The sequence below is a fragment of the Oncorhynchus keta genome, unplaced genomic scaffold, assembly GCF_023373465.1.
Source record: "Oncorhynchus keta strain PuntledgeMale-10-30-2019 unplaced genomic scaffold, Oket_V2 Un_contig_17240_pilon_pilon, whole genome shotgun sequence".
Classification (NCBI taxonomy): Eukaryota; Metazoa; Chordata; class Actinopteri; order Salmoniformes; family Salmonidae; genus Oncorhynchus; species Oncorhynchus keta.
In genome coordinates, this window is record NW_026280358.1 from 7,718 (window position 1) to 33,355 (window position 25,638).

General features: G+C 46.7%; 1 protein-coding gene and 1 non-coding gene across 5 annotated transcripts; one reads left to right on the plus strand and one right to left on the minus strand.

Moving 5' to 3' along the window:
• The first annotated feature begins 356 nt into the window (after nucleotides 1–356).
• Nucleotides 357–25,248, plus strand: tex2 (testis expressed 2). 4 transcript variants are annotated; one of them, XM_052503352.1, is made up of 11 exons: nucleotides 357–2,074; nucleotides 5,027–5,227; nucleotides 6,635–6,989; nucleotides 7,425–7,651; nucleotides 10,033–10,188; nucleotides 10,430–10,529; nucleotides 15,559–15,679; nucleotides 19,776–19,889; nucleotides 20,343–20,552; nucleotides 21,116–21,236; nucleotides 22,172–25,248. In XM_052503352.1, exons 1-11 carry the CDS (start codon nucleotides 407–409, stop codon nucleotides 22,325–22,327), a joined length of 3,429 nt encoding a protein of 1,142 aa, XP_052359312.1. In that variant the 5' UTR covers nucleotides 357–406; the 3' UTR covers nucleotides 22,328–25,248. The 4 variants fall into 4 exon arrangements, with proteins under 4 accessions (XP_052359312.1, XP_052359313.1, XP_052359314.1 ...); XM_052503353.1 differs by having other exon boundaries at nucleotides 19,782–19,889; XM_052503354.1 differs by having other exon boundaries at nucleotides 6,635–6,971.
• LOC118372152 (small nucleolar RNA SNORA50) lies at nucleotides 25,017–25,158 on the minus strand. The gene has a single exon (XR_004823164.1). It is a non-coding gene; the product is annotated as a small nucleolar RNA SNORA50 (small nucleolar RNA).
• Nucleotides 25,249–25,638: the final 390 nt, after the last annotated feature.

The following is a 25,638-nucleotide window of genomic DNA, read 5'->3' on the forward strand; positions in this document are numbered from 1 at the left end:
CACAATGGAAATAAGTCCCAGACTTTATTGTGTGTTATCCTCTATGATTTTATTCATGTGCACGTACGGCTTTAAGTTTTATGTGTGCTTGTTTTTTTAAATGGTCGAATGAATAAGCTAAACTACGAACTTCAGAGTAAAAAAAACGTATATTTTTGGTTCTGATGGGGTACGACAGTTGAACTAAGCTCATGAGGCACTAAGTTATATTCCTCAAGAATCAATGGTCAAAAATCGATGTAGCAGCTAAGGATTCTAGCTTTAAACCAATATTTTTCTCTCTTTCTTTCTCACTCTCTCTCTCTGTCCCTGCCTCTTCCACACCACTCGTTCTCTCTCCCTCATCCCTCTCTCTCTCCCCCTCTCTCTCCCCCTCTCCAGGCTGTGAGCCCTGTGGAGTGTGGTCATGACCAGCCAGGGCAGCAACAGTAGCAGGAAGGACAGCCATGCTGCTGACAGTACCCCCTCCTCCTCCACGCTCCCCCGCCTGCCCCCAGGCCCCAAGCTGCAGGTGCAGCGCTCTCTCTCCCGGGACACCATCACCATCCACTTCTCCGCCCTGGGACAAGAGGAGGACGAGGAGCTGTATGGGTTTGGGGCGTCTGTGTCATCGTCCTCCGCAGGAGAGGAGTCAGAAGGGCTGGGTGGGATGGGGGGGAGGACTGAGGACCAGGGCATCGTGACGGCCTTGGAAGCCAGCGAGGGGCTACTGTTTGAGGCTGGAGGGATTGGGACCACCACTACCATTGCTGTGTCCTCTACTACTCTACCCCACAGCCCAGCCCTGCCCATCCTCCCCCCCTCCACGCACACCCCCCTCCAGTCCCCCCCCGCTTGCTCCTCCTGGCCCTCTGATCACACAAGACCCACGATCCCTCCCACCTCCTCCTCCACCACCTCCTCCCCATCTCGCTCCGCAGCCCTGCCCTCCAAGCCTTTCCTCAGCCTCAGGTCCCTGTCCAATGAAATGATGGTTGCCCCTCCTTCTTCTGCCGGACGCCACCGCCACCACCTGATGAAGACGTTCGTCAAGTCTCTCTCCACGGACAACACCAGGCCCGACCACCAGGAGGCGCCCTCACCACCATCTCTCTCCCAGCAGCGCCCACCTCCAGACTCCCGCGTCAACAACCTGCAGCTCTTCAAGCAGTTGGGTCAGCCGATGGGCTCCACCACATCTGGGGGTGGTGACTCCAAGACGGCCCCCTCCTCACCCCTCACCTCCCCGGCCGACGGGAGGTGTTTCTTCAAGGTGCAAGAGATGGAGGCCAGGATCGAGGATACTAGGAGGCGTTTGTCGGAGGTCATGTGTGAGCCAATGCATCTGTTCAGTAAGTTAATGGGCGACGAGGCTGGAGGCGGAGCCGAGGGAGGGGGTGCCTCTGCTACCCACCGCTCCCTCTCCCTCAGCGCCACGGAGCTCACCAACCTGGCAGGCCTCAATGGGCACGCAGAGAGCAACAACAACTACAGCATCAAAGAGGAGGGGGGCAACTCTGAAGGAGAGGAGGAGGAAGAGGAGACCCCTACTGGTGTAACCTCAGCAGACTCTATCTTCTCCTCTCCTCCAGCCAAGTCCTCCAGGACCTCCAGGGTCTCCTCCCCTCCTCCTCTCCCCAGGTCCTCCTCCCTCGCCCTGGGTCACTGCTCCATGTCGGCCCTAGTCCGCCTGGAGGACGAGGAGTTCTGTGAGCTCTACAGTGAAGGCTTTGAGCTCTGTACTGACACTGAGACACCGGACGGGGAGCGGCCCGGGTCCCTGCAGATCCAAACGGGAAGCACGGGCGTCTGCAGTGAAGCCGAGTCCGACGAAGAGGAGGAAGACTTACCAAACGTGCCCATCACTGGCCTCCTCTTCTTCACGTGTCTAGTCTACAGTTACCTGGTATTCCCCCTGCCACCCTATGTGTGTGCGGTGGTGCAGGGGGTGGCAGCAGGGTTCATGCTGGCTATACTGGTGGTGTGGCTGTCGGCTCCGGAGGTCTCCAGCTGCAGTGGGACCAGGCAGGGCAGACGAAGGGGGGAGCAGTGGAACGTGGCCCAGCTGGATATCAAAGAACCTGGAATCTTTAAGGTAGGTCACTGTGTTAGCAGTTTAGTGCTAAGTATTTAGAAATTGAAATTAGTGCCAAAACAATTGGGAAAAAACTGTAAAGGGTGCATTAGTATAAGACTGGAACAAAAGCCTGCTCTACTCTCCAGAACCAGAGTTTGTGACTGAACACTGTCCTATGTTTCACAGCCTATCCCTGTATTTTTTGTATAAGATTATGACATAGAAAGCTCTCTACCCAAGAGGATAGATAATAGATTTATAAATGCAACAATAAAGATATTGTCATGGATAGGAATACTTTTCTGTTGTGCAACGACCACCATTTAAGGCAGATCACATAGAAAGGAGCCTGACATCTTAGATAGGCTGTGTCCTTCCCCTAGTAGTACCTGTCATCACTGTGGACAGACAGCCTGACATCTTAGATAGGCTGTGTCCTTCCCCTAGTAGTACCTGTCATCACTGTGGACAGGCAGCCTGACATCTTAGATAGGCTGTGTCCTTCCCCTAGTAGTACCTGTCATCACTGTGGACAGACAGCCTGACATCTTAGATAGGCTGTGTCCTTCCCCTAGTAGTACCTGTCATCACTGTGGACAGACAGCCTGACATCTTAGATAGGCTGTGTCCTTCTATTGACATCTTAGATAGGCTGTGTCCTTCCCTAGTAGTACCTGTCATCACTACTGTCACAGTGGACAGACAGCCTGACATCTTAGATAGGCTGTGTCCTTCCCCTAGTAGTACCTGCACTGTGGACAGAGCCTGCATCTTAGATAGGCTGTGCTGATACCTGTCATCACTGTGGACAGACAGCCTGATACCTGTCAAACACCTGTCATCACTGTGGACAGACAGCCTGACATCTTAGATAGGCTGTGTCCTTCCCCTAGTAGTACCTGTCACCACTTTGGACAGACAGCCTGACATCAGTGGGACTCACCGTGGACAGACAGCCTGACATCTTAGATAGGCTGGAGGATGGACAGACAGCCTGCAGCTTCTATTGAGTTAGCAAGCTGAGCACATGTTGCTGATAGCATCTACAAGATAAACAGCTGATACACGGCTGGCTTTTCCCCAGTGGGACTCGGAGAGAGTAGGGAGGATCTACAAGGCTGCGTCCCACATGGCACCCTATTCCCTATGTATTGCACTACTTTTGACCCAGGCCCATAGGGTTCTTGGTTAAAAGTAGTGCACCATATAGGGATTAGGTTGCCATTTGGGACGCAAACCAATTCTCCATATCGCGTCTCTGTTTGTCGTTAAAGTTCAGGAATAAAACCTGATGGCTGCTCACTTTATCAGATAGGACAGGAAGCCATTCAGTATATGTCTGTAGATATCCATCTTCTTCCCTCTCTTGAATGGCTAAACAGCATGGTTGCCAAGGTAACAATTCTCCTCCCTCCATGAATCCTATTATAAACACCAGTACTTTTCAGTAGGCTTGGGTTATTACACCATTAAACATTACACTGGCTTAAATATTGGGATGTACAACCTCTCCTGAATGCTCATGCAGGATTCACAATGGTGGCTTCCTAGTGGGATAGAGAAACATTGGCTGGATTAGAAACATATCAAAGTCCGGTGTGGCACAGCATGGTGCTTGCAACACCAGGGTTGTGGGTTTGATTCCCATGGGGGACCAGTATGAAAATGTATACACTCACTACTGTAATAAGACTCTGGATAAAAGTGTCTGCTAAATGCCGAATGTAACATCCTCATTGGACTATCCTACAACATACTGAGGCTATATAACGTTCCCTCCAGCTGCATTGAGGTTTGCCCTGAAACAACCTCACAGATGAAATGCTCTGTTGATTTGTCAAACGTTCTCCTTTTAACCCAGTCAATGTGCTGGAAACTGAAGCAGAGGAGACACGCTTAGCGGTTGGCTAGCGGTTATGTAAGCGTGTGTTTGTGTGTACTTGTGCGTGTGTGTTTGAACCTGTGTGGGCACATGAGCTCAATATCCTCAGGCTACAGCTGTACTGGAGAGCGGCTCTCTGGTCACGTGGAACACACCAACATAGCACCTGTGGACCCACAGAATATAGCCAGCTAAAGGAGGGGTCATACGGGTCAGCTCTCACCCACAGTCACACTATGATGTCATCATGCCCATGATGTAACTCATGATGTAACGTCTCCCCGTCTCTGAGGAGAACTGAACAGACCGTTGTTGTTGTTTAGATGAAGCCATGTTGTGATAATATCTCCACATATCAACATGATGTAACGTCTCCTCGTCTCTGAAGAGAACTGAACAGACCGTTGTTGTTGTTTAGATGAAGCCATGTTGTGATAATATCTCCACATATCAACATGATGTAACGTCTCCTCGTCTCTGAAGAGAACCGAACAGACCGTTGTTGTTGTTTAGATGAAGCCATGTTGTGATAATATCTCCACATATCAACATGATGTAACGTCTCCCCGTCTCTGAAGAGAACTGAACAGACCGTTGTTGTTGTTTAGATGAAGCCATGTTGTGATAATATCTCCACATATCAACATGATGTAACGTCTCCCCGTCTCTGAAGAGAACTGAACAGACCGTTGTTGTTGTTTAGATGAAGCCATGTTGTGATAATATCTCCACATATCAACATGCTCTGGATGATTCTCTCACTATGATGTTAGTATGGACCAGGACTGTCAGCTAAAAGTTGGAGACCGTGTGGTTGTGATAATATCTCCACATATCACACTCTGGATGATTCTCTGTGTGTGTTGTGTGGACCAGGACTGTGTGTTGTGTGTGTGGTGTGTGTGTGTGTGTGTGTGCCCATCACACTGTGTGTGTGTGTGTGTGTGTGTGTGTGTGTGTGTGTGTGTGTGTGTGTGTGTGTGTGTGTGTGTGTGTGTGTGTGTGTGTCATTCGTGCATATTATTAGTCTCCATGTTGTTCCATGCGTCGGTCTGAGAGTTAACCGTGTGTATTGTTCCCATTAACAGGGCTGGATGAACCAGATGTCCAGCTATGACCTAGAGATGTACCATGCCACTCTGACCCACTCTGTGTATGTACGTCTGGAGGGATCCACCCTGCGCCTGTCCAAACCCAACCACAACATCGCCCGGCGGGCCACACACAACGAGCCCAAACCTGACGTCACCTACATCAGCCAGAAGATCTACGACCTCACCGACAGCAAGGTGTGTGTGTCTGTATATCTGTCTGTCCGTCTGTATATCTGTGGAACATGTTGTATGGTCGTTTGTGGATGGATGCCCCATTTTGTTTGTGTCTAAGACAGAGAGAGGAAGGGAAAGGGAAATGCAATGTGCAAGTGATGTCGTCCTACGTCATACTTCCTGGTCCTGTCCCCTAATCTCTTGAATGGGCTCGACGTTTATATCATCAAATCCGTGAAAACGTGGTCATTTAAGATACAGTTGAAGTCGGAAGTTTACATACACTTAGCTTGGAGTCATTAAAACTCATTTTTCAACCACTCCACTAATTTCTTGTTAACAAACTATAGTTTTGGCAAGTCAGTTAGGACATCTACTTTGTGCATGACACAAGCAATTTTTCGAACAATTGTTTACAGACAGAATATTTCACTTATAATTCACTGTATCACAATTCCAGTGGGTCAGAAGTTTACATACACTAAGCTGACTGTGCCTTTAAACAGCTTGGAAAATTCCAGAAAATGATGTCATGGCTTTAGAAGCTTCTGATAGGCTAATTGACATCATTTGAGTCAATTAGAGGTGTACCTGTGGATGTACTTAAAGGTCTACCTTCAAACTCAGGACCTTGTGAAGATGCTGGAGGAAACGGGTACAAAAGTATCTATATCCACAGTGAAACAAGTCCTATATCGACAGCAAGGAAGAAGCCACTGCTCTAAAACCGCCATAAAAAATGACCAGACTATGACCAGACTATGGTTTGCAACTGCACATGGGGACAAAGATCGTACTTTTTGGAGAAATGTCCTCTGGTCTGATGAAACAAAAATGACCATCGTTATGTTTGGAGGAAAAGGGGGAGGCTTGCAAGCAGAAGAACACCATCCCAACCGTGAAGCACGGGGGTGGCAGCATCATGTTGTGGGGGTGCTTTGCTGCAGGAGGGACTGGTGCACTTCACAAAATAGATGGCATTTCTAACATTTCACATTCTTAAAAGTGGTGATCCTAACTGACCTAAGACAGGGCATTTTTACTAGGATTAAATGTCAGGAATTGTGAAAAATGTAGTTTAAATGTATTTGGCTAAGGTGTATGTAAACTTCCGACTGCATATAAAATTATATTTGTGTTTGTGGATGAATGTACCTTTTTAAGTTTGTGTGCTGAAGACCACTGTGATATGTTTTTGCCCATTCAAAACGCAAAACTACAAGGCTACTTCCTGAAAAACTACACGTCACTTTCGTACCATGTATGGTGCACATTTGTGTATGACTGCGTGTGTGTTTGGGCATACAGACATTGAAGTGGGCCTCCGGCAGAAATTATATAAATACCTGTATCTGTCCAGTTAGCCTAATATTTTTAGAACACCCCCAAGAGGTTCATGTAGCGTGTAACATCCAAATGTGTCCCCAGATCCACCTGGTGCCCCAGAGCCTGGCCAGGAAGCGCGTGTGGAACAAGAAGTACCCCATCTGTATCGAGCTGGCCAAGCAGGACGACTTCATGTCCAAGGTCCAGGCCCAGGGAGAGAGGCCCGAACCTGGGGAAGAGAAGCCGTCCAGGGTGGGGGAGAAGGGGGAGAAGCTGGAGGGTCCAGGTGGAGCTGGTGGTGGAGAGGAGCCTAGGAAACCCCCAGGGGAGCGGGATCTGATCCTGTTCCTGTTTGGGAGGACGGGTCGGGAGAAAGAAGAATGGTTCAGGAGGATTTTGGTGGCATCCAGACTTAAGTCTGAGGCTAATAAAACATCCAGTGAGCATCCAGTGGGCGGTGAGGGAACATTCAGATGAACACATAGACAGCTGTACTTTTTGGGGACCAACAATTGATTCCCATTCAAAATCCTATTCTCCCTAACCTTAACCCTAACCCTAATTCTAACCCTAACCCTAACCTTAACCCTAACCCTAACCCTAACCTTAACCCTAACCTTAACCCCTAACCCTAACCCCCTAACCTTAACCCCTAACCCTAACCTTAACCCCTAACCCCTAACCCTAACCCTAACCTTAACCCCCTAACCCTAACCCTAACCCTAACCTTAACCCCTAACCCTAACCTTAACCCTAACCCTAACCTTAACCCCTAACCCATAACCCTAATTCTAAGAGGATTACAGACAGGGAGACGTTAGCTAGACATTAACGTATGTGAAATGATTTCCAATAGAATTTGAACCCAGGTGTGGTTGTCGTTGCCTAACAGACTGGCCTCACAGATTGGAGGCAGAGAGCAGGAGTAGCAGCCGTGGCAGCCTCATGGATGAGCCCAGTCAGAAGGACCCTTCCCTGACCGGAGGGGTCAGGCAGAAGATGCTGCTGGACTACAACGTCTACATGGCCAAGTACGTCACCCCCCTGCCCCCGCTGGACAGCCCCCCGGCCAGCAGCCCCTCCCACAGCCCAGAGGGCAGCCCTGGAGCCACCAAGAAGGTAGGGTTGATGGGGGAGACCACAGAGATCTTATTCATTCTATATGTAATTCTATGGAGGGGATCATGTTGACACAGGCTGATCAGATAGCCATGTAGACATGTAGTTAGTGTGGCCATGTAATAAATAGCATGTAACTATACTGAACAATAAACAACTATACTAAGCAACATGCAACAATTTCAAAGAGTTACAGCTCAAATAAGGAAATTAGTCAATTGAAATAATTTCAATAGATCCTAATCTATAGATTTCACGTGACTGGGAATACAGACCAGCAGGGGTTCAAACCTTAGAACCCAGTTCCTACATTTGAATTAAAAAAAAAAAATTATTTAACAAAACTATGCTACACTTTATCTCTGGGCCCCTCAGGATGACAAATCAGAGTAAGATTACTGAATGTAAGTACATTATTTACCTTCAGAGGTGAATGTATCAAACCAAGTGCCGTGATTGTTTTTTATTGTTGTGCACTCTCCTCAAACAGTAGCATGGTATTTTGTTACTGTAATAGCTACTGTAAATTGGACAGTGCAGTTAGATTAACAATAATTTAAGCTTTCTGCACATATAACACATGTCTATGTCCTGGAAAGTTTGCTGTTACTTACAAGGTCATTCTAGTCACATTAGCGCACATTAGTGAAGTTGTTGGATATTTGGCGGGAACTGGAACACACTACCGTGCACGTCGATCCAGAGCATCCCAAACATGCTCAATGGGTGAAATGAGTATGCAGACCATGGAAGAACTGGAACATTTTCATCTTCAAGGAATTGTGTACAGAACCTTGCGACATGGGGCAGTGCATTATCATGCTGAAACATGAGGTTATGGAGGAGGATGAATGGCACGTGTCGTGGAAATTTCCTCTATTTACCAAATCATGAGCGCAAACCACACACAAGTCAGAGTTAGTTATCAAAGTCCATCTTTAATTATATGAGCTCTATCACAACCCTGTGACTCTCAGGTAATTCAGTGTCTCTCAATGAATTCTCTGAGAGCCCCTTCTGCATTGCAACTGCGATCCTTTAATAGCAAAGAACACACATAGTCAGACAGCATAGACATAATAAATCGTTCAGCTTTGTCTCCTTACTCAAACCCCAGAACCATAAACCAATCCTCCATATCAACAGGCATATATCAAATTGTCATTTAGATACAACCAACTCTAAATACAACCAATCCTATCTTGACAAGATCACAGAGACACACTGACTGGCACACAGACATTGTGGAGCCAAGAGATACACGCTTGATGACACTTTGACCTCTCCCCTCTCTGCGGCCCATGCAACTTAGTCTTGACATAGAACAGATACTGCAACCCTGCCACAGTATTATACAAAAATAACATTCTTGATGAGAAGTAACTTACAAACATATGATGAATATAAAACATCTTACCTATGTTACCAACAAATTCTGATTATTCCACAACACACGACAATGGGCCTCAGGATTTCATCACATTATCTCTGTTCATTCAAATTGCCATCAATAAAATGAAATTGTTTGTTGTCCGTGGCTTATGCCTGCCCATACCATAACCCCACCGCCACCACGGGGTACCGCTTGCCCACATGACGCCATACACTGTCTGACATCTGCCCGGTACAGTTGATACCAAGATATATCCGTGAAGAGCACACTTCTCCAACGTGCCAGTGACCATCGAAGGTGAGCATTTGCCCACTGAAGTCGGTGATGTAGTCAGACTGCAGTCAGATCAAGACCCTGGTGAGGGACGACCAGCACGCAGATGAGCTTCCCTGAGACGCTTTCTGACAGTTGGTGCAGAAATTCTTTGGTTGTGCAAACCTGGTTGGAGGCTGGTTGGACATACTGCCAAATTCTCTAAAACGACGTTGGTAAAAGAAATTAACATTCAATACTCTGGCAACAGCTCTGGTGGACATTCCTGCAGTCAGCATGCCAATTGCACGCTCCCTGAAAACTTGAGACATCTGTGGCATTGTGTTGTGTGACAAAACTGCACATTTTAGAGCTGCCTTTCATTGTCCCCATTACAAGGTGCACCTGTGTAATGATCATGCTGTTTATCTTGGCAAAGGAGAAATACTCACTAACAAAGATGGAAACAAATTTGTGCACAACATTTGAGAGAAACAATCTTTCTGTGCATATGGAAAATTTCAGCTCATGAAACATAGGACCAACACTTTACATGTTGCATTTATATTTTAGTTCAGTGTACATTCAAACTTTAAGCAATGAGCAAGTATTCTCAATTCGTTTCACATATAATTCTATATACCCTGGACCTGACCTCTAAAATCAGTTGGATATAGAATATGTATGTTTACTACCTTTGTCTCACTACCTGCTACTCCCACGTTGTTCCTGTCAGTTACCCAGCAGCCCGTGCGAGCGGCCGGGGCGTGGGGCGGTGCCAGAGGCGTGGGTGAACGCCTTGATAGGCCGGGTGTTCTGGGACTTCTTGGGGGAGAAGTACTGGGCTGACATGGTCTCCAAAAAGATACAGATGAAGCTCAGTAAGATCAGGGTGAGTACTGGCATCCTGTCTCCTCTGCCTCCACATACAGTCAGCGTGTATATTCTTCTTATCTGTCTTTGTCCCAGAGAGCTCTTTGTCGATAGTCCTTTTTTAATTACAAGCGTCTTCTCCTCCAGTCTTCCCTTCACTTACTTCACAACTCACCAGAGGGACATGATATGTAACTCAGAGAAAACACATGTGTAAGAAAGGAGACTGTCCTGAGGTGTAAATGTCCTGTGTTTTACAGCTGCCATACTTTATGAATGAGCTGGCTCTGACAGCGCTGGACATGGGCTTCTCCATTCCCAAGATCCTCCATGCCTCCAAGCCCTCTGTGGACCACCAAGGTAGGACACTCTCTCTCTCCCTGCTTTCTCTTCTCCCTCTCTATCTTTTCTCCTCTCCCTCCTATCTCCTCTCTTTCCCCCTCCCAATCTGCCTTTTGTTTCAGTCTCCCCATACCCCTGCCTCTATTAACCAGAGGATTTAAACATTTGCCTCACTCTTCCATGCAGAACTGGTTTATCTTGGCGATATTTGTGGGTTCTCAAACATGAACTGTTCGTTTCAAGTCCTGCCACATCTCAATTGGGATTAGGTCTAAACTTTGACCAGGCCATTCCAAAACTTCAAACGTGTTGCTTTTTAGCCATTTTCATGTAGACTTGATTGTGTGTTTTGGATCATTGTCTTGCTGCATGACCCAGCTGTGCTTCAGCTCACAGACAGATGACCTGACATTCTCCTGTAGAATTCTCTGATACAGAGCAGAATTCATGGTACCATCCCAGTACCACCACCATGCTCAACCGTTGGCATAAGGTTCTTACTGTGGAATGCAGTGTTTGGTTTTCTCCAGGTATAATGGGACCCATGTCGTCCAACACATTATACGTTTGACTCATCTGTCCTTAAAACAAAAACAATTAAATAAAAAATTAAAAGGATCATCCAGGTGCTTTTTGACAAACTTGAGTCAACTTTTTGGATGAGATGTGTCCCATTATGTCTTGGCATTGGGTGTTGAATAACTTTGTTTATGAAATAAATCTATTAAGTCTATTGTTGTGTTACTTGTTCACTCAGGTTTCCTTTATCTAATATTAGGTTTGGTTGAAGATCTGATAATTCAGTATGAAAAATATGCAAAAGTAGAGAAAGTTAGAAAGGGGCAGATACTTTTCCACAACACTGTAGATGTTATTGATTAGGATCTAGAAGGCCAGACTAGATCAGCACTCCAACTGAGAATGTGAATACATTGAAATGTCTGCCTTTGGGAGGGGATGAGGGGGAGAAGTGGGAGGCTCGTGAGGAGAGTGGGAGGTCATATTTGTCACCCCTTGACCTTAGTTATCTTTGTTTTATTTATTATTTTGGTTAGGTCAGGGTGTGACAAGGGTGGTTTGTTAAGTTTTTGTATGTCTAGGGTTTTTTGGGGAGTTGGGAGTGTGGTTAAGTCTGTTTTCCATGTTTTACCTGAAAAACCTTTCATTGCTAAGCTTGAATGTCTCACTGTCTCGCTTTAACGGTCCACTTCTCCATAAAGGCCCAGTGCAGTCAAAAATGTTCCTTGGTTTTGTGTCATATTGTACAACAGCTGATGAAAGTAACACTTTAATGGAGTTTTGGCTTACCTGGTGAAATCAACAGGCGATATAAGTTTTAATAGACCAAAAACAAAGAGTTCTAAACCTCCCTGAGAATACCAGCTAGTTTTCAGTTTTCCCTCCCCATTCAGACCACTCCCAGACAGTCCGAGTAAAATTATTGCTTTTTTGGACAAAAAGCATTATTTTTGCGGACCATTTTAATTCTAAACAATCACAGTAAGGTACTTAATATTTACCCAGAAATTATTTGATATTGAGATTTAAAAATAGGCTGCATTGGGCCTTTAAAGGATTTGGGAAGCTTTCCATATTCAAGTTTAAGGGTTAAACTCCTAAGGCTCTAATGCAGCGTTTCCCAAACTCATTCCTGGGGACCACAAGGGGTGCCTAGCACTACACAACTGATTTCAAATCATCAAAGCTTGATGATGAGTTGATTATTTGAATCAGCTGTGTAGTGTTAGGGCAAAAACCAAAACGTGCACCCCTTCGGGTCCCCATGACTGAGTTTGGAAACACTGCTCTGCTGTCTTGCTACAGTAGAAGCATCCGGTAGCCTAGTGGTTAAGATCGTTGGGCCAGTAAACGACAGTTTGCTGGTTTGAATGTCCCTGAGCAAGGCAGTTAACCGCCAACAACAACTGCTCCCTGGGTGCCGATGATGTTGATTAAGGTAGACCCCCACACCGCTCTGATTCAAAGGGGTTGGGTTAAATGCGGAAGACACATTTTGGTTGAATGCATTCAGTTGTACAACTGAATAGGCATCTCCTTTCCCATAAGCTCGTCAGTCCAGAGAGTGATTTATTGCACACTGTCCCACACAACACAGTTCCCATGGGCTTTCCCCCCAGGCATTATCAGCTAAATGCTTGCACATAATGAGCCCTATGGGGATTACTGCTCAGCAGCCCTGTGCTCCTCTATTCCAGGAGGATGATGAAGCTGATATAAGTTAAGGGCTTTATAACCGTTATCATCTGAAGAGTTTCCAGAGATTTAGTCACAGAAATCCCTCCCCACTTTCATTGTGTGGGATAGAGAGAGTCTGGAGAGAGAGTCTGGAGAGAGAGTCTGGAGAGAGAGTCTGGAGAGAGAGTCTGGAGAGAGAGTCTGGAGAGAGAGTCTGGAGAGAGATTAAGAGTAAACGTGTTGATATTTCCTCCCCGTATAGAGACGTGATATGACTGAAGAGCTTCATTTCACTCGTGCACACACACACACACACACACACACACACACACACACACACACACACACACACACACACACACACACACACACACACACACACACACGTATACACCAAAAAACACTGCTGGGTTCTGACCTTTCCCACCCAAAACCAGGAAGAAGCCTGGTGAGTTAGCCAGCTTCTGAGCCAATCAGAGGTGAGGCTGCCCTAGTGTTGACCTTTTGGTGTGTTTACTAGAGGATCATTCCTCTCCCTACCAGTCAGACACAGCATGTGGCTTCACTGCAATTAGGAGTCCGGCGGGTAACTTCTGGTTAGTCTACAAAAACAACCTTAGCATTTGTACTTTAGAGACATGCAATGTTTAACTGAGTTTTACAATAGTACTAATACAGGGCCAAAGCAAACCATGCTGAATGAATTATCTTGAAATTGCATCAAACAGTGAGTAACATAAGAACTTAGTATTCAAGTTGTTGTTCATGTGTGCTCCCACCAGGGGCTGCTAGCGACCAGAGAGCCCCAAAGGCAGATGTGATGCTGCTTAAGGCCGCTACAAACTTCACGCAAACAGAGCCGTATACGTTACAACAGTTTTACCAGAGAGAGAGAGAGATTAGCAGCTACTCTTCCTGGGGTCTAAACAGTGTTAAAACAATGACATCACAGCAAAACACAGCCTACATCACCAATAACACAATACATCATACATTATTACTCTATTATACAACATTTACAATATAAAATACACTACCACAATATTGCATTGTGTGAGTGTGTGTGTGTGTGCGTAAGTGTCTCTTCACAGTCCACGTGTGTGTGTGTGTGTGTGTGTGTGTGTGTGCGCGTGTGTGTGCATAAGTGTCTCTTCACAGTCCACGTTGTGCTGTGTGTGTGTGTGTGTGTGTGTGTGCGTGTGCGTAAGTGTATCTTCACAGTCCACGTTGTGTGTGCGTAAGTGTCTCTTCACAGTCCACGTTGTGTGTGTGTGTGTGTGCGTAAGTGTCTCTTCACAGTCCACGTGTGTGTGTGTGTGTGTGTGCGTGTGTCTGTGTGTGTGTGTGTGTGTGTTGCGTAAGTGTCTCTTCACAGTCCACGTTGTGTGTGTGTAAGTGTCTCTTCTCAGTCCACGTTGTGTGTGTGTGTGCGTAAGTGTCTCTTCACAGTCCACGTGTGTGTGTGTGTGTGCGTAAGTGTCTCTTCACAGTCCACGTTGTGTGTGTGTGTGCGTAAGTGTCTCTTCACAGTCCACGTTGTGTGTGTGTGTGCGTAAGTGTCTCTTCACAGTCCACGTTGTGTGTGTGTGTGCGTAAGTGTCTCTTCACAGTCCACGTTGTGTGTGTGTGTGTAAGTGTCTCTTCTCAGTCCACGTTGTGTGTGTGTAAGTGTCTCTTCTCAGTCCACGTTGTGTGTGTGTGTGCGTAAGTGTCTCTTCACAGTCCACGTTGTGTGTGTGTGTGCGTAAGTGTCTCTTCACAGTCCACGTTGTGTGTGTGTGTGCGTAAGTGTCTCTTCACAGTCCACGTTGTGTGTGTGTGTGCGTAAGTGTCTCTTCACAGTCCACGTTGTGTGTGTGTGTGCGTAAGTGTCTCTTCACAGTCCACGTTGTGTGTGTGTGTGCGTAAGTGTCTCTTCACAGTCCACGTTGTGTGTGTGTGTGCGTAAGTGTCTCTTCACAGTCCACGTTGTGTGTGTGTGTGTGTGTGTGCGTAAGTGTCTCTTCACAGTCCACGTTGTGTGTGTGTGTGTGTGTGTGTGCGTAGGTGTCTCTTCACAGTCCACGTTGTGCTGTGAGTTGTTTTATCTGGGGTTTTTTCAATCTGATTTTACAGCTCGATTCAGTTACTTGATGTGGAAGAGTTCCATGTTGTCATGGCTCTATGTAGTACTGTGCATTTCCCAGAGTCTGTTCTGTACTTGGGGACTGTGAAGAGACCCCTGGTGGCATTGCTTGTGGGGTATGTATGGGTGTCTGAGCTGTGTGTTAGCCGTTTGAACAGACAGTTTGGTGCATTCAACACACCTCTCACAAAAAAAAGTAGGGATGCAGTCAATATCTCCTCTACTTTGAGCCAGGAGAGACTGATATACAGGTTATTGATATTGTCCCTCCGTCTACATTTAAGGGCCAGCAGTGCTGCTCTATTCTGGGCCAACTGTAATTTGCCTATATTCTTCTTTGCTTTACTTGACCATATAACTGGGCAGTAGTCCAGGTGGGATAAAACTAAGGGAGCTCTTACTGCTCTTTGCCTCAGGCTCACAGTGGATGAGTGACTTATCCACTTACACATAGGACCAAGAGCTTTTATATACCGTCAGCATTAGCTATACATTTTTGTGCTTTTGTAGTAACTAATCCGATATGGCTATGTAGTTTGTTGGCTGCATCCTCAACGGTGGAGAACGTTTTCATTGCAGGGAAGTGTGAAAACAGTTCTGCCTCATTATTCCACTATTGCCGTCCAATGTGCCAACGATGGTATGTTAGTAATGATTTACCATCCCTCTTTTATCCCTTTCTCTCTTTCCCTCTCTCTCTCTCTTTCTCTCTCTCTCACTATCTAGGTCTGTGGTTTGATCTGGAGGTATCCTACACTGGTTCCTTCATCATGACCCTGGAGACCAAGATGAACTTGGCCCGTCTGGGGAAGGAAGGAGAGGGGCTGGGGGAGCAGGGGAAAGAGGGGTGAGTATGGAGGAGGGAGGAAGGAGAGGGGCTGGGGGAGCAGGCGAAAGAGGGGTGAGGAAGGAGAGGGGCTGGGGGAGCAGGGGAAAGAGGGGTGAGTATGGAGTATGGAGGAAGGAGAGGGGCTGGGGGAGCAGGGGAAAGAGGGGTGAGTATGGAGTATGGAGGTGGGAGGAAGGAGAGGGGCTGGGGGAGCAGGGGAAAGAGGGGTGAGTATGGAGGTGGGAGGAAGGAGAGGGGCTGGGGGAGCAGGGGAAAGAGGGGTGAGTATGGAGGAGGGACTGGGGGAGCAGATGAGAGAGGGGTGAGTATGGAGGAAGGAGAGGGGCTGGGGGAGCAGGGGAAAGGGGGTTAGTATGGAGGTGGGAGGAAGGTAGGGGCTGGGGGAGCAGGGGAAAGAGGGGTGAGTATGGAGGTGGGAGGAGGAGAGGGGCTGGGGGACAGGGGAAAGAGGGGTGAGTATGGGGAGGGCAGAGGAGAGAGGGGTGAGTATGGAGGAAGGAGAGCAGGGGAAAGAGGGGGCTGGGGAGGCAGGGGAAGAGGGTGAGTATGGAGGAATGGAGGAGAGATGAGAGGGGTGAGTATGGAGGAGGAAGGAGGGGCTGGGGGAGCAGGGGGGGGGAGTATGGAGGGGAGGAAGGAGAGGGGCTGGGGGAGCAGGGGAAAGAGGGGTGAGTATGGAGGTGGGAGGAAGGAGAGGGGCTGGGGGAGCAGGGGAAAGAGGGGTGAGTATGGAGGAGGGACTGGGGGAGCAGATGAGAGAGGGGTGAGTATGGAGGAAGGAGAGGGGCTGGGGGAGCAGGGGAAAGAGGGGTTAGTATGGAGGAGGTACTGGGGGAGCAGAGAAGAGAGGGGTGAGTATGGAGTATGGAGGAGAGACTGGGGGAGCAGAGGAGAGAGGGGTGAGTATGGAGGAAGGAGAGGGGCTGGGGGAGCAGGGGAAAGAGGGTGAGTATGGAGTATGGAGGAGGGAGGAAGGAGAGGGGCTGGGGGAGCAGGGGAAAGAGGGGTGAGTATGGAGGTGGGAGGAAGGAGAGGGGCTGGGGGCGCAGGGGAAAGAGGGGTGAGTATGGAGTATGGAGGGGCTGGGGGCGCAGGAGAAAGAGGAAGGAGAGGGGCTGGGGGAGCAGGGGAAAGAGGGGGGAGTATGGAGGAGGGAGGAAGGAGAGGGGCTGGGGGCGCAGGCGAAAGAGGGGTGAGTATGGAGTATGGAGGAAGGAGAGGGGCTGGGGGCGCAGGAGAAAGAGGGGTGAGTATGGAGTATGGAGTAAGGAGAGGGGCTGGGGGAGCAGGAGAAAGAGGGGTGAGTATGGAGTAAGGAGAGGGGCTGGGGGCACAGGAGAAAGAGGGGTGAGTATGGAGGAGGGAGGAAGGAGAGGGGCTGGGGGCGCAGGAGAAAGAGGGGTGAGTATGGAGTATGGAGGAAGGAGAGGGGCTGGGGGAGCAGGGGAAAGAGGGGTGAGTATGGATGGGAGGAAGGAGAGGGGCTGGGGGACTGGAGTATGGAGGAAGGGAGGGGCTGGGGGAGCAGAGGAGAGAGGGGTGAGTATGGAGGAAGGAGAGGGGCTGGGAGAGCAGGGGAATGAGGAGTGAGTATGGAGGAGGGAGGAAGGAGAGGGGCTGGGGGAGCAGGGGAAAGAGGGGTGAGTATGGAGGAGGGACTGGGGGAGCAGAGGAGAGAGGGGTGAGTATGGAGGAAGGAGAGGGGCTGGGGAGGAGGGGAAAGAGGGGTGAGTATGGAGGAGGGAGAGGGAGAGGGGCTGGGGGAGCAGGGGAAAGAGGGGTGAGTATGGAGGAGGGAGAGGGGCTGGGGCAGCACGGGAAAGATGGGTGAGTATGAAGGAGGGAGAGGGGCTGGGGGAGCAGGGAAGAGGGGGGTGAGTAGGAAGGAGGGAGATGGGGCTGGGGAAGCAGGGGAGAGAGGGGTGAGTAGGAAGGAGGGAGATGGGGCTGGGGGAGCAAGGGGTAAGGACATAGAGATATGTGGTATTTAAAATGTTCTATTTACATATGTGGTTAAAAAAAGAACACTCAGGGAGATATTATAAATCTTAAAATCAAGTACTTACTTATAGAATACTTTAAAGTATGTGCACCTCTTTGGTTATGTAGGCAATCACATGTTAGGAATTAGTGGCATTCAGGATGTATGATACTGAACAGAGTGACTTAGCAACACCTTTTCTAAATACTTATTGGCTCCATTCACTGCCTGACTTCATCTGGAACTGTCAACGTGTTTTGTTTGACTTCCAACAAAAATGCTATTAGTCAATTAGTGGATGCTGGGAGGGGATAATGAGAAGTAACATTTTTTTGCTGTAAATCTAGGATCAACAGCATGGCTTTGAGTATGTGCTAATGGCTGAATTGATAGGGTTTGTTCAGTGTTGTTCTACGCTCATAGGATATGCAGGCTTTTGTTCCAGCCCACATCAACACACATGATTCAAGAACAGGTGTGTTAGTGCTGGCTTGGACCAAAAACCTGCATCACATGAGCAGGATTGAAAACACTGTGTTTGAATGAGAGGCATTGTTAACTGTCACATTTGCATATTTTTTTCTTTCTTCTTTCATTCCTTTATTCCCTCTCTCTCTGGATTCTACCTCTGACCTCGGTGGATGTGTCTTATTGCTGGTGAGTTTGGGAAAGATTTCGTTCTGCCTGGTATACTGAAATCATCCCTCTTTTCATATTTCACCCGCTTTTGTCTCATGGAATCAGCTTCCCTGCAAGCCAGTCGATCCTTTAAAAGCCCCGGCAAGGAATGGGTCTGGTACCAGATCTGTTTGTGCTGTCTTGCCATCATCTATGGCAGTGGTCACCAACCTTTTCTGAGTCAAAATCCAAGCCGATATCTACAGCTCAGATTTGTTTTAAACCTGACTTAAACGTAAGCCCATTACAAACAGTTCTGTAACAATGAGGTTTGTGCAGTAGGCTATAGACCCAACACATTATCATTGCATATTGCTATGCTTGAATTGCCCTGCCAATGTTGTTCTTCTCAGACCATTTTGAAATTATATTTAAAACATTTAGGTATATGATCACACTGGTAATAGCAATGCAAGCTTATCGGATCACTCTGCTATCGACTACTCCTTCAATGCAACTGCAGTGCTAGTTTTAGTGGAAGTGGAAGTAGGGAGAATGCACATTTTATTGGTTAAAGTGTTGACTGTGCTGAATGACAACTTAAACATAAACTTGCTTACAAAAACAGCAGCTCTTTGCTGTATTCGTAAACTTTTTGAAATCTCACAGTATCAACTTTACTGTGCATTCTAGACTTCTTTTTACCCTCTATGGCTCAAGGAAACTGTGCACACACGGTGATCTGAGCTACCTGATTGGCCAGTGGTAGGCCTATAAGTGCACTTGATTTGCTCTTTGGGCCTGCTGTGTTGTCTGACTTCTACCTTCAGACGCATGAAATTGTAAAAGAATGGGAACCCTGCCTTGCTGGTGCAACTAATGATGCTGAATCAAGTGCACCTACCATCAACAGTGAAACGGAAAAAAAGGAACACAAGGCTTTATTATAGTTTTTTTTACAGAAATGTTTGGTGATCTACTAAGAATGCCTTGGAGATCGACCAGTCGATCGTGATCAACCGGTCGGTGACCACTGACCAGGCTATTTCCCAGCCGAGGCCTCTGAGGGATCAATCGTTCTGGGAATGTTTCATAGGGGATTTGATGATAGTCTTTGAGCTGCTCAGCGAATCCTCTTCGGAGTGAACTTGGTTTGACGAAAAGGGAAGAAACTCCCTCTGCAAACAGTGGGCATGGCCTTGTGAGCAGAAACATGACTTCTCATGCTGTACCACATGGGAGTGCTTTAGGCTTTAGTCTAGGGTACATGTTAGTCACCGTTCAGGACTGAAGGAGTGTCAGCTTTGACCGTTGGAACGAACTGCTGTGTCCAGACTGGATTTGCTGAGGGCTTCCTAGGCACAAATGCTGCCAACACCGCACCCCAATAAAAACAGACAATTGCTCATACTAATCTTCATCTGTTTTCCACTTCCATTTCTTAAAGCTGACCTATACTCATCCCCTTTGTTCTCATGTTTTGTGTGTGTAAAGGCCCAGACCTCGGGCCTACTGCCTGGCAGACAGTGACGAAGAGTCCTCCAGTGCTGGATCGTCTGACGAAGAGGATCCCCCAGAAATCCCCATGGACATGCTGGGGGCGGAGGGGTGAGAACATGATTAGCATCAGGCCGTGTCTGTCTGTTTCCATTCGTGTGTTTTTATAGACTTCAGAGACTCAATGTATATATTACAATGAAGAAGATACAGAGAACACAGTCAATTATGCAGGCTAATAATCGTGCAGCAATTGTTGGTTATACTTTATTTTACAGCCCGGTTTAAGGTATTGTCCTAAGTGCCACAAACAGATACAGGCAGGAATTGCTTTCCGGCCCAGAGTGACAGAATGTACCCACTCACTGCCCTGTATAGTGGGTGGAGGGAGAGACTAATGAATATCTGATGATGCTGACTCACTCCCTCCTCTTCCTTTTCCGACACCTCTTTCACATCCTTCACTTCCCCTCCTCTCCCTCGTTCTCCATCTCCTCTTTCTGCTCTTTGTCCTCTCTCCTTCTTCTTCCTCCTATTATTTCATCTCCTCCTCTTCCCTCACAGTTTCGTCGGAGGCCACCGGCCCAGTAAGATCATGAGGTTTGTGGACAAGATCGCCAAGTCTAAGTACTTCCAGAAGGCCACGGAGACAGAGTTTATCAAGAAGAAGATCGAGGAGGTGTCCAACACGCCACTGCTTCTCACCGTGGAGGTGCTGGAGTGCCGCGGGATGCTGGCTGTCAACATACCACCCCCACCCACCGACAGGATATGGTACGTTCCATCCATCCCACCTCCCCACACTGACAGGATAATGGTACGTCACAATACCTTCATACAGTTACATACATACCACCTCCCCCCACCATTAGGATATAGAACGCCCCATCACCCTCATACTTAGCACCTACCCCCGCAGACAGAATTTGGTACATTCCGCTCCAGGGGCAAGGTCTGAATATTGAATATCCAGTGTGAATATGCATGTTATTCAGCTATAGAGATACAGAAAGGCTTAGCCTGGCTTGTTGACACAGTAGCCCACATGTCCTCTGCTGGTAATATGAAGTAGAGGAGTCAAAGCATTATAAAAAGGAAGACTAGACTAGTAGCTTACTAGTTCAACGAGCCTGGCGCTTGTAACGCCAGGGTAGTGGGTTCGATTCCCGGGACCACCCATACGTAGAATGTATGCACACATGACTGTAAGTCGCTTTGGATAAAAGCGTCTGCTAAATGGCATATATTATTATTATATATTTATAAGAGAAACCTTCCCCAGGATAGTAGGATACAGTAAGCCAATGGGTGTAACATAGGGAACCTTCCCCGTCCAGGTATGGCTTCAGGAGTCCCCCCCACTTGGAGCTGAAAGCCCGGCCCAAGCTGGGTGAGAGGGAGGTCACGCTGGCCCACGTCACCGACTGGATCGAGAAGAAACTTGATCAGGAGTTTCAGGTACGCTGAGAACAGGGAGAGTAGAGCATTAACAGCTCTCTACTTGGATTACGTAATAACTGTATTGTGTGATCTGAAATCCAGGAGCTTTGACTGAGCTTTCCCTGAACATGGGATCTGCCTGGGAACATCTCTGGGCTCTATAGTGTTTCCTGGTCAGAAAGATCTAAGTCCCCCTAACTATTTGTTAATACAATTTGATTAATCATATCATCACATGAATGTATCTTTTGTTCAATATGTATCGAAAGCTTTGCATCTCTTCCCTTGTCAACAAAGTGAATGTCTTCCCAGTGTTAGACAATGATGGGACTGGGACAACAGAAGAGTGGTGTGTGATGTATTTACAGCAGCCCACCAAGCTGTACTTCAAAGACAGTATGCTTGTGGCTCTCTGTCTTCATATAATGATCAGGCTGCTCCTAGAACTCTGCCCTGAGGCACACCTGTTCACAACTCAGTTATTCTGCCAGGCTACGAAGTACAACTACATGTATCCCTGTTTGAGACTTCGCTACATTATTATTATCCTTACCACACACACTCAGGCACAGAAGTACGCACACATCAGTTGTGAGTGACTATGTAAGGCTTCCCAAAAATACCAGACTCCAGACAATCCCCAAATCCAATCACACAGAATAAGATTGTTTTTTGTCCGAAATCTGCCTTTCTGCTGTAACTGGTGTTGAGGCCTGTTTGTTGTTTTCACATAAACACATACTGTATAACTACTATAAATTGCTATTTTGTGATACCAGCTAGACCAAAGCACCTCGTTCAGCATTCAAGTGATAAACTAAGATTTGTGTTCTTGTCAAACATGCAGACAAAAGGCTTATCATAAATGTAATAAATATTCGTGGCACACCTTTAGCTTTAAGTGTTTTCTGTTTTACTCCTAGTTACTCAAGTTCTCGTTTTTGTTCTCACAGAAAATATTTGTGATGCCAAACATGGACGACCTCTGGCTACCCATCATGCACTCTGCCATGGACACCCGTTCTAATGCCAACCTGGCTACTGTGACAACATCGACCGATGCCTTGAGGGACCCAGACCTCTCGGCGCCTGAACTCTTTGACGTGTGAAGACAACAAGACTCTCCATTTCTGGGGTGTTGCTAAGGATAAGTCACTGGCGACCTGACATCCCAGTAACCACTGGTGCCAGCGTCGCAGTGGGCGGGGCTTACTGTCCTCTCCTCAGGACAGTGGGCCAATCTCACAGCCACTCCAGACTGTGGATCCTCTACCAGGAAGTGAGATGGCAGAGAGACAGCCTGCTTACTTCTCACTTGGCTGGGAAATACTGCATCATTGGTTTGAGGGAATATTAATCCGAGGACGGTGTCAATCAGACAGGTCATGGATTCACCTGGATACACAGACCATTTGGATTGTAAGTGTGTGTGTGGTCAGACAAATTGCCATGCAGTGTAAACTGAAGAACCACACTACCTGTGATATACAGCAGCTACACCAAACGTCATAGATGAACATGAAAAGTGTGTGTACTAATCGAATTCCATGATATGCCCTGCATTTCTTTTTCCATTGACTTTCAGACCCGAAACCCATGAACAAAGAATGGGTGTAGATGGTCATAGAGAAGGCTGTGTGTGTGTGTGATTTGTCACATGCTTCATCATCTAATGCACATATGGGCATTGTGAGACAATGTCTATCCCTCTCTCCGCCCCCTCCCCATCCATCGCGTGGCATTCCTTATGCAAACAGGTCAACAATACCATCCTACCCCCAAAACAACTCAAACTGCATGTGGTAGTTACTGAATACCCTTGCCTGAGACCTGAAAATGTGTGTTGGATCCTCAAGATGTCTATGCTTTAGCTCAGCGTGCTCACACACTCTTGTGGCATGGGTATGAAACCCGAGTAAGTCACAGATGAAGGCTATATATAGTAGTTACTGACTGTATAGCTTGGGAGCTTTCATCAAATGCATAGGGCCTTCAGTGTCTTCTGTCCACCATTGCCTCAGCCATTCTGAAGTCAAACCACATTGTTGATGAGGTGTACAAATACCACCCATAAATCTATGTATCAAGTCTTACAGCTATGATGTCAAAAGAGGTGTGTAGTGTAGACAGAAGGCCTAATGAATGTACATGTAAAGCAGGCAGTTCCCTAACTGGGTCAAATATAAAGGACCCTAATAGACTGCTGACTTAGGGCTCGATTCAATCAGATCCGCTCTAGGCGAAATCTGCATAATGGTTGTTTTGCTAGTGGAACTGCATTAGAGCAGTCAAATCCACAAGCGGCTTCTGGAATTATACCTAAAGCAGACATTGCCATTGTGTTTTGAGTCGCATTAAGAGAAATCCTATGCAGACCCGTTTACAAGTTCGAACATTGGAATGTGAGATGTTTTCTACACCTTAATTAGGCTGATAGAAACTATATATTTTTTGTTGATTTTCAATTTGAGTGTCATTATTTCTATATAGACTATACTTTCTCATTCTGAACTTCTGTGTGGGCCGGTGTGGCTTTGTGACAATGATCACAAGAGCAGCTGCTCACCGATTTCACAGCTTCAACAGTTACACCTCCAAAACATTAGCTTTGCGGGTATCGTCTATCCCTGGTAAATGCTTGATCTGATTGAATCTAGTCATTACTTTGGCAGTGGTAGGAGATATTTCCAGAGTTAATATTCTATCAACTGTTTTGAAATGCAGAGGTCAAATGCATTTGTCTCGTCTTATAGGCTAAGCAGCACTTTTACACACACCACTTTTGTACCAGCAACTGGCAAATCTGGTGTCTTATTCAGGGGGTGACCTTGTACAGCAAGTCTCACAATACAGGAACAGGAGATCTGCCCCGTGGTCCATTGTGGTTCGGACATGGCATGCTTAGTTACTGCCAAAGCTATGCGTTTCCACTTTGGAGCACCACTGCGCTACATTACTTCATTGTCAGGGACTGATCAGCAACATCCCAGGGCCCGGCGGTTGAGCACCACTATCTTAGACCACGTTCACCAGCTAGGACACAGTACAGCTTTCACACACTCAGATTCTGAACATGTTTAGATGCCTGCAGCTGGTGATTCAAACAGCCATAACTTATGTTAGCCATACCGCTCAACCAATGGAAACATAAGCCATTCAGCAAATATGACTGCTTTTCTTTATCAATTTCCTGACTTCATGCTATGTACATATGAAAAATAAACTTCCCTGCAAATTTCAGATTCATGAAATTTGCCAATAACTTTAACCGGTAACATTTGGGTCGTTTGCCACAACTTTGTTCAAATGTTTGTGTATGAGGCAGAAGTGCCACTTGAATAACAAGAAATTCTAGTCAAATGTTTACAGCCAAGTCAAGTGTGAAGTCATGTCATAGGTTCTTTCCTGATACGCTACCGATCATTACATTTGCAGTGACGGGAAAAGTATATATGGAATTTCAGTTGCATCAAGCGATGTCACTACAGTTCTTATCAATAAAACATTGCTTGCATGTAACCAGTCGTGCTTTGACGACAAGACCTCATCCTAACTAATGAGTGGTTGTTTGGGCCATCGTGACTGTGCTTTTGAGATATAGGGACATTTGCACAGATCACACAAGTTAAAATGTCACTGAATAAATAGTATGCAGAGCTAAAAAAAAGGTTGATTTCATCTGCCTATAACAATACTGGTTTATTCCTTGTAGCTCTAAAATTAGGGAATGGTACTTCAAAATCATTAAGTATTCAGATTAAAGCTCATAATACACACACATGACAAATATTAGTGAGTAGATGTGAGTTGCATTTAAAAGAGAAACTTGGGATGAAATGCCAAGTAACCCCAGTTATAACAAGCCTTTGATTTGTTCTTGCAGCTGTAGCTTGGCCTACAGAGCCACGGAGAGGGCTCTGCTGGTTCAAAGACAGTGCATACAGTTACGATATAAATGAAAACCAAACATTCCACTACAAATGTAACTTTATTGGACAACTTAATGATCAATAAATTGAGTTGTATTAGTTGAAGTCTCTCCATGGTATTCATTTTGCACCACATTGGACTCCCATGACTGCATCTAGATCCATGAAGAGAAAAAAAAAAAGCACAAATAAGCCTACTATTTAAAACAGTCAGTCAGTTTGATATGAGAATGGGTTATGTCAGAATACAAAAGGTAACTTCACCATCAATCAGAAGTCTAACGCATTAAACATCATTCATAACCCCCCCCAATTGCACTACAGATGTCGAGATCACAGTATTCACCTTCATGTCTTTGGGGGAAACCTGAATGCTGCAGGGTTCCTTCGTAGAAAGGAGCCACGCTGTTAATGGCTTACACGCCACCTGCTCCAAGACAAGCCACATTAACTCTACGATTCCCTGAAGTCACAAAGGCAAAAATAAGCAC

Excerpts from the sequence above, each read along its gene's own strand:
- tex2 (XM_052503352.1), top strand. The coding sequence starts at position 407 with ATGACCAGCCAGGGCAGCAACAGTAGCAGGAAGGACAGCCATGCTGCT. Across the intron at positions 7,652-10,032 it reads GCCCTGGAGCCACCAAGAAG|TTACCCAGCAGCCCGTGCGA; the intron begins GTAGGGTTGATG and ends TGTTCCTGTCAG. Across the intron at positions 20,553-21,115 it reads CCACCCACCGACAGGATATG|GTATGGCTTCAGGAGTCCCC; the intron begins GTACGTTCCATC and ends TTCCCCGTCCAG.